This window comes from Schistocerca americana, chromosome 9, assembly GCF_021461395.2.
Source record: "Schistocerca americana isolate TAMUIC-IGC-003095 chromosome 9, iqSchAmer2.1, whole genome shotgun sequence".
Taxonomy (NCBI): Eukaryota; Metazoa; Arthropoda; class Insecta; order Orthoptera; family Acrididae; genus Schistocerca; species Schistocerca americana.
In genome coordinates this window covers 207,005,284-207,017,621 of record NC_060127.1, presented here as the reverse complement: position 1 = coordinate 207,017,621, position 12,338 = coordinate 207,005,284, and the positions used below count along the sequence as shown (strand labels likewise).

Here is a 12,338-nt window from a genome sequence, read left to right as displayed (position 1 = left end):
ACTAAATTTTCGTCTCCCTTCACTACCTGAATAATTTATTTTATCCCATCATACATTTCTTCAATTTCTTCATCATCTGCAGAGCTAGTTAGCATATAAACTTGTACTACTGTAGTAGGCGTGGGCTTCGTGTCTATCTTGGCCACAATAATGCGTTCACTATGCTGTTTGTAGTAGCTTACCCGCACTCCTATTTTTTTTATTCATTATTAAACCTACTCCTTCATTACCCCTATTTGATTTTGCATTTATAACCCTGTATTTGCCTGACCAAAAGTCTTGTTCCTCATGCCACCGAACTTCACTAATTCCCACTATATCTAACTTTAACCTATCCATTTCCCTTTTTAAACTTTCTAATCTACCTGCCCGGTTAAGGGATCTGACATTCCACGCTCCGATCCGTAGAACGCCGGTTTTCTTTTTCCTGATAACGACGTCCTCTTGAGTAGTCCCCGCTCGGAGATCCGAATGGGGGACTATTTTACCTCTGGAATATTTTACCCAAGAGCACGCCATCATCATTTGTCCATACAGTAAAGCTGCATGCCCTCAGGAAAAATTACGGCCGTAGTTTCCCCTTGCTTTCAGTCGTTCGCAGTACCAGCACAGCAAGGCCGTTTTGGTTAATGTTGCAAGGCCAGATCAGTCAATCATCCAGACTGTTGACCCTGCAACTACTGAAAAGGCTGCTGCCCCTCTTCAGGAACCACACATTTGTCTGGCCTCCGTTGTGGTTGCACCTACGGTACAGCCATCTGTATCGCTGAGGCACGCAAGCTTCCCCACCAACGGCAAGGTCCATGGTTCATGGGGAATCCTCTTATGATTGCAGGTAAAAATCATGCCTCTATGATAACTCTTAATATACATATATATTTTTGCATGCATTGTTACATATATCATTTACTACACATGTTGTTGATGGTTCAGTAAAATTACACATCTTTTTTGTGATATCTAAAATACAATCATTCTCAAGGGAGAATGAAACAAAAGTTGTTAAAAAAATGTAATGTTCTCCTGCCATTGTCTTTTGTTACAAAGATAATTTTAAAAGCTTATCTTTGCCATCTTCTGCAGCGATGGAAATTTCTTATTACTAATGAGGAAAATAAAAAGGTGTTACACAATCTCGCTGAAGTATTACGGGAAAAAAAAAGATGTGACATGGTGTTCGATGTTTAGTGAATAATTTAAATGCAGTTTGACATCTAATCATTTCGTTACATTACATCAGAACTTGTTCCATAGATCACGAATACGACATTTCGTAATGATGTGGAACGTGTCATTTTGACGTAAGTTTTCATTATGCTTTTTTCAGTTACTGCTTCATATCTAAAAATTCATCTATTGAGTAGAAGGAGTTGCCATTCAGAAACCTTACTTTGTTTTTAAATTTTGGATTGCTTTCTGTCAGATTATTAATATTATTTGGCGAATGACCAAAGATTTTTGTCGCATCATAATTCACCCCTTTTTGTGCCGACGTCAGATTTAACCCAGAATAGTGAAGATTATTCTTTCTTCTGTAGTGTTGTAGTATGCATTTTACTGCTACTTTTGAATTGGGATGGGTTTTTTAAAAATGAATTAATCTATGTTCAGTTTCATTACTACAAATAATCAATACACATACGTCACTGCAGTACTTCAACAACTAAATTTACTGGCGCCGGGGCAGTAGCAAATCAAAGTTGGATTGAAATTTAATGGACGTGTACTATTTGAATTTCCAGTTTCGACTCGTTCCAGTGACTTGAAAAATTTCCATGGTAGGTGCCGGCACGCCGTTTCCGCCGAAATTAAGCTCTGATCACCGCAGACAGAGCGTTGCGTGTTGACTGTTCTATTTAATCTTCCCCGAATTGTTGGTAACACTGACTTTTGACAGGTAGAGTGGTAACCACTCTGGCTCCGAATATACATTTGTGCGTCGGCAGTATATTATTGTGAAGGCAGTTGTTTCAGTGTTGAACGTGAAATAACTGCGCGCCGTCGGAACGAAAACACATTTCCTGATGACAGGACACAAGGCTTTCGCAATGATTTTTGTGCCACCAGTCATTCGGTGTCGGATTATGTTTACAGTTTGAGAGGTAATTCATTAAAGCAGCGCCGATTGTCCCAGAAAAATACGGTAGTTAAACAGAAAAGTAGTACTTAACCGATCTCAGGATACACGCTCCATTTTGGAGCAAATAATTTGTGATCTCGTAACAGAAATTAATACGCCAACATTTCTTTGATCTCGTTATGCAAAAACTGTACATTATAATTCGAATTGTCCGTTCACAAAAGTGCATCATCTCGTCATCTGTAATTACTTGGCGGATACCATGTTTACTGATAAAGTTAGTAACAATTAATTATAGCACAAGAGTGACAAGTACAAGATACAAATGTAAAGTTATTTTCATTATCTTGAAGTGAATCCAACTTTTGCACAGACAGTAACAAAATTACTGCTATAAAAATCGCTGATAAACTACTCACAGACTAAAACTGTTTTGGAATAGAGGCAAGTTGTTTCTCTTTGACAACCCAGTGTATATCTGTACAACATATTTGAATAATTTATATGGAGACCATGATTTATGGTAATTAACCTTGGCAACAAGTGAGTATTTGAGCTTCCCTTGCTGTACTTAATATCTTTATGGTTTGAGCAAGGGCTTAATTAGCCACAAGGTTTATTGGTCCTCTTTAATTTTATACTTTAAATGATGTCATCAACTTCTGGCAAATGTAGATGTACAGCCAGTACAAATTCCTTAAATGGCATCATTTACCACTCTCAACTGTAATTGTTTTTGCTGTGCCACTGCAATTTTGACTTATGTGCCATTGTCGAGCACAAGATAAGTTTAAGTGACACAGCTATAGTTCATAAGAGCTGCCAGAGGTCAACTAAAATTGGAAGCTGGTTACTTATCCTTTGCTTTTTAGTTGTGATTGTTGACACGTGTCAAAGCATCTGACTTGGTACTGTGCAAATGCTTATTAATAAAAATACAGTCAAACGGGGTGTCTAATGAAACTTGTTACTGGACTGAAGTAGTCTTCGTAGGAACGATGCAGCATTTCATGTTCGATGGAGAGTCACTGGCATGTGTGGAAGTAACTTTGTGTGTGCTCCATGGAATTGCTATTCTCATTGTGTATTAAAGACTGGCAGACAAAATTAACGCTAACCTTGGAGTCTGCCGATGATGCAGTTGACTGTAATGAAGCACTATTTAAAGAAAGTAGCATAAATATTAAATCAAATAAATATTCAAACTGTTGCAAAAAGGCTGGCAACTTGGTTTAAATATTTAGAAATGTAAAACTGTGCACTGGTAAAATTTTACTTACAGCAGCAGTGGTGGCATAGTGTGCTCATGTTAGCAACAACTGGCCGTGGAGTAAATAATTAATGCTGTTCCTTATCTGTGGTTGAAAGGTTCTTGTATGCACCCTTGTGCAATCAGTAAATTAATTATCCTTGTAAAGATAACATTTCATATCAAAACATTTGCGTTAACATGCATGTTAGATAATTTTCAGCTGTCACTGTAAACATCAGCACACTACACTGCTGCTGTCATAAGTAAAATTTAACCTGTGCACTTCACAAAACAAAAAATTAGGGTGCAATGACTGTAACACAGAGTCAACTGAGGTCAGTCAATTTGTACAAATGCTTGGGTGTAACAGTTTGTGAGTGTAAAAATGGAATGATAACACAGGCACAGCCATTGGTCAAGCAGGTGGCAGACATTGGTTCTGTGGTAGTAAGATGGGACATTGTAAAGAGTCTACAAAAGAGATTTGTTACAAAAACACTCATGCTCTGTGAATATTGCTCGCATGTGTGCAACCTGTACTGAACAGAACTGACAAGGAGTTTTGAATATGCACTAAGAAGGGCAGCTTGAATGGTCACAGATGATTTGGAGTTGTGAGGGAGAACCATGAAAATGCTTGAATATGATGATGTCCCATACTTCAAGGAGTGTAGGGATGATGCGAGAGACCCGCACCGCCGACTAGGCAAGGTCCTAGCAAAGGCGGTATGCCATTGCCTTTCTTGAATATAGACACAAACTATCTTGCAAAAGCCTATTAAAATCTATGAACCACCATTAAGTGGGAAATATAGGAAAATACTACAGCTTCCTAAGGAACACTCCCGCAGGGACCACGAAGACAAAATTACAGCATGCACAAAGGTATTTGAGCCATCAGTTCTTCCATAGCCCTATCCACAGATGGTATGAAAGAAACCCTAATACTTGATCTAGTAGGATGCACGCAGTGTCACATCACAGCTGTAGAAAGTAAGTTTTAATTTTATGATAAAGGCTTTTCTGTTATTTCAGTTACTTTATGGCTTGAACATTTCAAGAGTGGGATTCTGTTTGACAGATACTAGAAAGTTGGGGGATTAATACTTTGAAACTTGTAGCAGTTAATAAAGGACACTGTGACAGAGGTGTATTTTTATGTACTATAATAACTGTCATGGGTAAGCCACAAGAAAGCAAACATATGTCAAAGACATTGTTTTAAGTAACTTTAGGATGAACTAACACTTTTTGAGTGATCTCCCCATTCACCATGCTTTAATATTATTCAGTCATTGTGGCATGTAGTGGAAGACACAGTTAAGCACCAGCCCCACCTTTCTTCATAATGCACTAGGGAATGGTATAGAATCCAAATGATTGACATTCACAATTTAGATACATCACTCCTCAGCCAGATTCAGGCTGTCGCAAATGAAAAATGTTCCAAGTCAGTGGCAGTCAACCTGGTCCCTACAGCCCACTAATGGGCAGTCCAGTTTTCAGGTGGGTGGTAGGCTGTAATGGTTTTAAAAAACATTTTCATTTTAAGTCTTGACACAATTTTGACAAAGTATTAGATAAGTAATTATTATTATTATTATTAGTGGAGATACTTTAACTTGATTTAACTCTGCTGTATAAATTTTATTCAGTAAAGTTACTTCCCTACTTTTTATATCACCATATTTGGAATCAGTGAAAATTTTACTACTAACAGAGATACAAAACTGGGCGGTAGGTACAAATGTTGACTGCCCCTGTTCTACTTCATATGAGGGCTGCTCATAAATTACCCTCAGATTGGATATAAAAAAGAAAAAGAAAAACATAACTTGTAAACACAGTTTGTACATATGTCTTGATAGTAGTTCTCTACTTAGTCGCCACCCAAATTCAAATATTTGTTACACCATGCCATCAGCTTCTTTGTCCCTTCATCAAAGATTGGTGCCACGCCGTACTTCAGCTAATTGCTGACAAAATCCTTGAGGTCATTGTCCGTCAAAAAGTGCTGAGTAGCCAGCCAGGCTTGTATTTCAGGGAAGAGATGAAAATTACTTGTTTCCAAATCTGAACTATAGGGATGATGACGAAAAATCTCACAGCCAAAAAGAGTGAACTTTTCCTTTGTATGATTCGCAATATAGGGTCACACATTGTTGTGAAGGACACTTGTTCCTTTAGCAATCATCTCTCCTGGTTTGATTTGGATTGTCTTTTGGAGTTTCACATGAGCCTGACAATAAACCTGTGATGTCACAGTATTCTCAGGAATTAATCTCATGAAATCTATTGTTGGAATTCCTTTGCAGCTCCAAACAACTGTAACCACTATTGTGCTTTCATAGAGTCTGCTTGAATTTTTTTGGCTTTCTGGGAGAATGAGTGTGCATCAAATTTTTGGACTGCTCCTTAGTTTCAGAGTTCACATACCGTACCCACATCTTGTTCCCAGTAACAACTCTGTCCAGAAATTTCTTCTCTTCATGGTAATGCTGAATATCAAAGATGAATCCACTCTAAGTTTTTTGAACATCAGTTAAACATTTTAATACCCACTGTGACAATGTTAAAGAGGGTTATCCCTGAAATCAGAAGCACATCTTTGGAAACTATGAATAGTTTCATGGTGCACAAGTTCGTCAGTTACGTCTGCACGTCTTCCTTGACCACTTCCATTGTTTACATCTATGCGACCAGCCTCAAATTTTCTGCACCAGTCCCTCACAGCTCCTACACTCATAACCCCATCACCATACAATGACACAACCGATGACAAATCGTGACTCATTCTGCTTGCAGGAAGCGAATAACGAAACACAGCGTAACTGTGAGGAGACTGAACAGCACAGTCCATTTCGTCCACTTGCTGCTTACACACTGATGAATGCGGTAGAGAACTGACTGATGCAACATGACCTTCAAAGTCTCCTTTTTGAACCATGCAAGTGCCATGAAGCTTTAAACATTTGTTTATTTTTAATACCTAATAGGGGTTAATGTATGAATAGTCCTCATATTAGTTGCACAGAATAAAGATTTTGATTCTTAAATATACTACAAGGTGCCTTTTTTACGAAAGTGTGCTTTATTCATGCTACTTTCTTTTCACAGGATGGATTTATGGTGCTACAAAAACATATCCACGTAGAGTACCAGAAGGATTCGATCGATTCGCTGTAAATGAGCAACAGAATCCAGTCTGACCTGAGAGCAGATATCCTGTTAACTTGGCAGTGTAAATGTAATATGCAATTGTGAATACCACTTTGGAAGAGGCAGTATACAGTAGTTGGCACCCGTGTGTATCCAAATAAACAATAAATAAACAAATAAATACAGTTTTGCAGTAAAAGTTGTTGGTACAGTGTGCAAGCTAGTTACAAGTGAAACATGGAAGCAAATGGTAATGTATGTTTGAGGTGGAACAACCACCAGAGTACAGTACTTTCTGTCTTTGAAACCCTTTTAGACAGCGGAACACTTGTCGACTGCACTATCGCAGCCGAAGGTCGTTGCTTGAAAGCTCACCGAGTGATCCTCTCATCGTGTAGCCCTTTCTTTGCACTGTTGTTCAGCCAGCACTATGAGAAACACCCGATAGTTGTACTGAAAGACATCAGATTTCAGGAACTGAGAGCTGTGGTGGATTACATGTACCGTGGTGAGGTCAGCATTTCCCAGGATCAGCTGGGAGGTCTCCTGCAGGCGGCAAAGTTGCTGCAAATAAAAGGCTTGTCAGACAGTTGTGAGGGTAGAGGAGATGGGAAGGTGGAAGTGGACAAAACTAAGGAAATGTGCTCTTCGGTCCTACAGAGTGGTGCAGCAGTTGAGCAATCTGCAGAACCTGCAACAGTCACTCAGTTCCCACCAGACACAGACGTAGTTGATCTATCAGATGACAGTTTACCATCTCCTGACGCACAGGAAACTCTCAGTACAAAAGAACAAAATACGTCACCAATCAATTGTGCTCTCAGGGCTTCACACAGTTTATCTGCTCGCCATGAGAACAAAATTGGGAATAGTTCTTCTGCAACTGAAAATCACCTAAGCACTCTACACGGCACATCCAATGAACCACAGGTTAGTTCAACGATTTCAGCACATGCTTTAACACCGTTGACTTCTGCAGCATTTCCAAAGTCCGTGCTGGAAAATAACTTGCCAGATGTTCCAGAGAACAAGACTGATAGAATAAAATGTGAAAATACTCTACTGCCAAAAGCAGCTTCAGAGCAGACAGCAGTCACATTAAAAGGTCCTCTCCAGAAACCAGGAACACTTACAGAAACACCAGTTAAAAGTGAAAGTGAGTTAATGGACACTGACGACAACTTTGCTGATGATGTTTCGCGTAATTTTACATTTAATGATGTGGACTGTGCAGTGCACCGAGAACAGCAGTCACCTAGTGACAGGGCGAACTTTCTCAGTGAGGGAATGAGTATTGAAAGTGTGGTCGACTGGACGTGTGACATTTATTCGGGCCTCCCCCAGTCAAAAAGACCTTGTTTCTCTAGGTGCAGAGTTTGTGGCAAGGTGTACAAGTACAACAGGAATTTAACAAAACATTTAAAATATGAATGTGGGAAAGAACCACAGTTTCGTTGTCCATACTGTCCAGCAAGGTATACTCAGAATGGAACACTGAGGAAGCACCTTGAAAAACATCATCAAAGTAGTGAGAGTGTCAAGTAATGTAACAGATTAAACTTGAAAACTTTTAATTAAAAAAAAAAAAAAAAAATGGTGGATACATTTCCCCTGCTACCAGTACAACTGTGCTTCCAAAAGTCTCACAGTGTGTAAGTGAACAAGTAGTTTGATAATACTGTCTCAAACATCAATGTTGCTCCCCAATTACCTTTAATGTCTGCATGCAGAAAACAGTGTTAAAGTTAGAAGTTTATTAGAATAGAGACCAGGAGGAAATCATATACTGTTGTCAGAAGTTACCGTTTGTTTTCAAGCAAAGAGAATACACATATTATCATACTAATGATATAGTGGTGATGCAAGATGACTGGAAACAAATGTGCAGGGCATATCTGCAGAATGATTAAAGTGTTTTCGATGAATTACGCTTTCTTTCAAAATGGTTTTCATGCTATTTTTTCCATTAATTACACTAATGGCATTTCTTGGACACAATGATTAAGAGAACAGACCTTTCGTCAATACTATGAAGTCCTCAGTGGCTGAAATGGCTCTGAGCACTATGGGACTCAACTGCTGAGGTCATTAGTCCCCTAGAACTTAGAACTAGTTAAACCTAACTAACCTAAGGACATCACAAACATCCATGCCCGAGGCAGGATTCGAACCTGCGACCGTAGCGGTCTTGCGGTTCCAGACTGCAGCGCCTTTAACCGCACGGCCACTTCGGCCGGCCCTCAGTGGCTGAGAAAAACACAAATTACAGATGATTCTTGCTAAGATGTCAAATTTCAAGTGCTAAATATGTGCATATTGAAACCTTGCTCTGACGAATGGAGGAAAGTCCTGAGGCATAGTAGCACATATCTCTTAATGTTTGTCAGTGAGTAGTGCCCCGCCTTCTCATTAATTGTTCATTATTGGAGAAACATCTTTTAAAAAGTGTCAGTGGGGTGGGAGGGAGTGCAGGCAATGCTTTAGACCATAACTATAGCACCACTGAGGATAACATTAGACACATCACTGAAAATGCACTTCACACTAACATGATCATCATGATGTTTTTAAGCAGTTCTACAAGCACTGGACAGAGAATGTAAATGCCAAGCTGGGACTTAATTTGGAGCCAGACACATTCATACATAGTTGTGATTGATACATTACCCCTCCTTCTGTTCTATCAAACACAACATGGCCTCTGTCAAGATGCTTCTTGTTAGAAAAATGGCTCTGAACACTATGGGACTTAACTTCTGAGGTCATCAGTCCCCTAGAACTTAGAACTACTTAAACCTAACTAACCTAAGGATATGAATATAATAGAGGGAAACATTCCACATGGGAAAAATATATCTAAAAACAAAGATGATGTGACTTACCAAACAAAAGCACTGACAGGCTGATAGATGTCTGCTTGTGTCTGTGTACGTGCGGATGGATGTGTGTGTGTATGTGAGCAATACCTGTCCTTTTTTCCCCCTAAGGTAAGTCTTTCCTCTCCCAGGATTGGAATGACTCCTTGCCCTCTCCCTTAAAACCCACATCCTTTCGTCTTTCCCTCTCCTTCCCTCTTTCCTGATGAAGCAACTGTTTGTTGCGAAAGCTTGAATTTTGTGTGTATGATTGTGTTTGTTTGTGTGTCTATCAGCCTGCCAGCGCTTATGTTTGGTAAGTCACATCATCTTTGTTTTTAGATATATTTTAGTGTTATGTATTCAGGGGATCTACGTTGCCCACATTCCCACATATGACTTTGGCTATGGCCAAAGAGGTGCAGATATGTAGGGTAGGGGCCATGGCCTGTGAGGAAGTATACCATTCTGTGACATGGGTCAACGTGTCTGAGCCCGGAACCGTTCCCAGATGTTCGGGAAGAAGATAACCTGACAGCCCTTTTGAGATGTTTCCCATTATTTTTGCCATGTTTCAACCTTCAAATATTTTATTTGCTTTTTTCTGTAATATGCTCCCCTTCTACATACATTATCCAGTCTTCTTCTTTTGAGCCGATAAGCTGCTGCTCTTTGTCCAATGGTTACGTTGCAAGTACAATGCACCGGGCTTCCACAGATGTGGTGCCAAATGGCCCTAGTCCCTTGGGGGCTCAGTATTCGTTTGCTGTGTACAAATATTCCGCACGTCCAGGGCCTCGCTGCGATGGAGCACTTCCTTAAATGACGATCACCTGCCACCCTACCTAAAACCTCTTTCCTCATTACCTTAGCCAGCTTCATCCTGACCCACAACTTCTTCACTTTTGAAGGCCAGACATACCAACAATTAAAGGGAACATCCATGGGTACCAGGATGGCCCCCTCGTACGCCAACCTATTCATGGGTTGCTTAGAGAAAGCCTTCTTGGCTACCCAGGCCTGCCAACCCAGATTTATTGATGACATCTTCATGATTTGGACTCACAGTGAAGACCAACTACAGAATTTCCTCTCCAACCTCAACTCCTTTGGTTCCATCAGATTCACCTGGTCCTACTCCAAATCCCATGCCACTTTCCTTGACGTTGAACTCCATCTGTCCAATGGCCAGCTTCACACGTCCGTCCACATCAAACCCACTAACAAACAACAGTATCTCCATTATGACAGCTGCCACCCATTCCACATCAAACGGTCCCTCCCCTACAGCCTAGGTCTTTGTGGCAAACGAATCTGCTCCAGTCTGGAATCCCTGAACCATTACACCAACAACCTGAAAACAGCTTTCACATCCCGCAACTACACTCCCGACCTGGTACAGAAGCAAATAACCAGAGCCACTTCCTCATCCCCTCAAACCCAGAACCTCCCACATAAGAACCACAAAAGTGCCCCACTTGTAACAGGATACTTTCCGGGACTGGATCAGACTCTGAATGTGGCTCTCCAGCAGGGATACGACTTCCTCAAATCCTGCCCTGAAATGAGATCCATCCTTCATGAAATCCTCCCCACTCCACCAAGAGTGTCTTTCCGCCATCCACCTAACCTTCGTAACCTCTTAGTTCATCCCTATGAAATCCCCAAACCACCTTCCCTACCCTCTGGCTTCTACCCTTGTAACCGCCCCCGGTGTAAAACCTGACCCATGCACCCTCCCACCACCACCTACTCCAGTCCTGTAACCCGGAAGGTGTACAAGATCAAAGGCAGAGCCACGTGTGAAAGCACCCACGTGATTTACCAACTGACCTGCCTACACTGTGAAGCTTTCTATGTGGGAATGACCAGCAACAAACTGTCCATTCGCATGAATGGACACAAGCAGACAGTGTTTGTTGGTAATGAGGATCACCCTGTGGCTAAACATGCCTTGGTGCATGGCCAGCACATCTTGGCACAGTGTTGCACCGTCCGGGTTATCTGGATACTTCCCACTAACACCAACCTGTCAGAGCTCCGGAGATGGGAACCTGCCCTTCAGTATATCCTCTCTTCTTGTTATCCACCAGGCCTCAACCTCCGCTAATTTCAAGTTGCCGCCGCTCATACCTCACCTGTCTTTCAACAACATCTTTGCCTCTGTACTTCTGCCTCGACTGACATCTCTGCCGAATCTCTTTGCCTTTACAAATGTCTGCTTGTGTCTGTGTATGTGTGGTTGGATATGGGTGTGTGTGCGAGTGTATACCTGTCCTTTTTTCCCCCTAAGGTAAGTCTTTCCGCTCCCGGGATTGGAATGACTCCTTACCCTCTCCCTTAAAACCCACATCCTTTCGTCTTTCCCTCTCCTTCCCTCTTTCCTGATGAAGCAACCGTTTGTTGCGAAAGCTTGAATTTTGTGTGTATGATTGTGTTTGTTTGTGTGTCTATTGACCTGCCAGCGCTTTCGTATGGTAAGTCACATCATCTTTGTTTTTAGATATATTTTTCCTGCGTGGAATGTTTCCCTCTATTATATTCATAACACTAAAATATGGCGCGCGTGTGCACACACACGCGCGCGCGCGCTAGCGAGCTCATGGCTGACATCAGGAATCGTACATAGGGCAAGCTTTAAGAGACCCAGATAACTGGAGCATGCTTAACCGAATCACTGATAAAATATCAAGACAAGCGCGCAACATAGATAAGAAGCGCCCTTCAAGGAAACTAGGGTTGAGGTCATCTACCGAGGCTCATCTATCGCTTACAGCACGGTTAAGTGGAACAAGCAATTGTAACAACAAATAATACTGTCATACCTTACACACAAATCACGTAGAGTTAATATCACAACATACATACCTATAGTAGTGCCTATAGTAGAACATAATATACTAATTCAGGTGAGCCAGACTGAAAGCATTTACCGAAGCCCTCTTGTTTGAAATAACTAGGTAAAGGGTCCTCTTTTGATATCTGATTTGAT

General features: G+C 40.9%; 1 protein-coding gene across 4 annotated transcripts; it reads left to right on the top strand.

The window, feature by feature from the left end:
- The first annotated feature begins 1,902 nt into the window (after positions 1-1,902).
- On the top strand, positions 1,903-8,416 carry LOC124551062 (longitudinals lacking protein-like). Of its 4 annotated transcripts, XM_047125946.1 has the most exons (3): positions 2,609-4,217; positions 4,731-4,838; positions 6,450-8,416. In XM_047125946.1, the coding sequence occupies exon 3, from the start codon at positions 6,729-6,731 to the stop codon at positions 8,034-8,036; it is 1,308 nt and encodes a 435-aa protein (XP_046981902.1). In that variant the 5' UTR covers positions 2,609-4,217; positions 4,731-4,838; positions 6,450-6,728; the 3' UTR covers positions 8,037-8,416. The 4 variants fall into 4 exon arrangements, 3 of the variants coding, with proteins under 3 accessions (XP_046981900.1, XP_046981902.1, XP_046981901.1); XR_006967761.1 differs by lacking the exons at positions 2,609-4,217; positions 4,731-4,838; positions 6,450-8,416 and adding exons at positions 1,903-2,102; positions 6,138-6,274; XM_047125944.1 differs by lacking the exons at positions 2,609-4,217; positions 4,731-4,838 and adding an exon at positions 1,903-2,102.
- The last annotated feature ends 3,922 nt before the right edge of the window (positions 8,417-12,338 follow it).

Bases quoted from the DNA above. Each gene is read 5' to 3' on its own strand.
- LOC124551062 (XM_047125944.1), top strand. From the start codon at position 6,729: ATGGAAGCAAATGGTAATGTATGTTTGAGGTGGAACAACCACCAGAGT.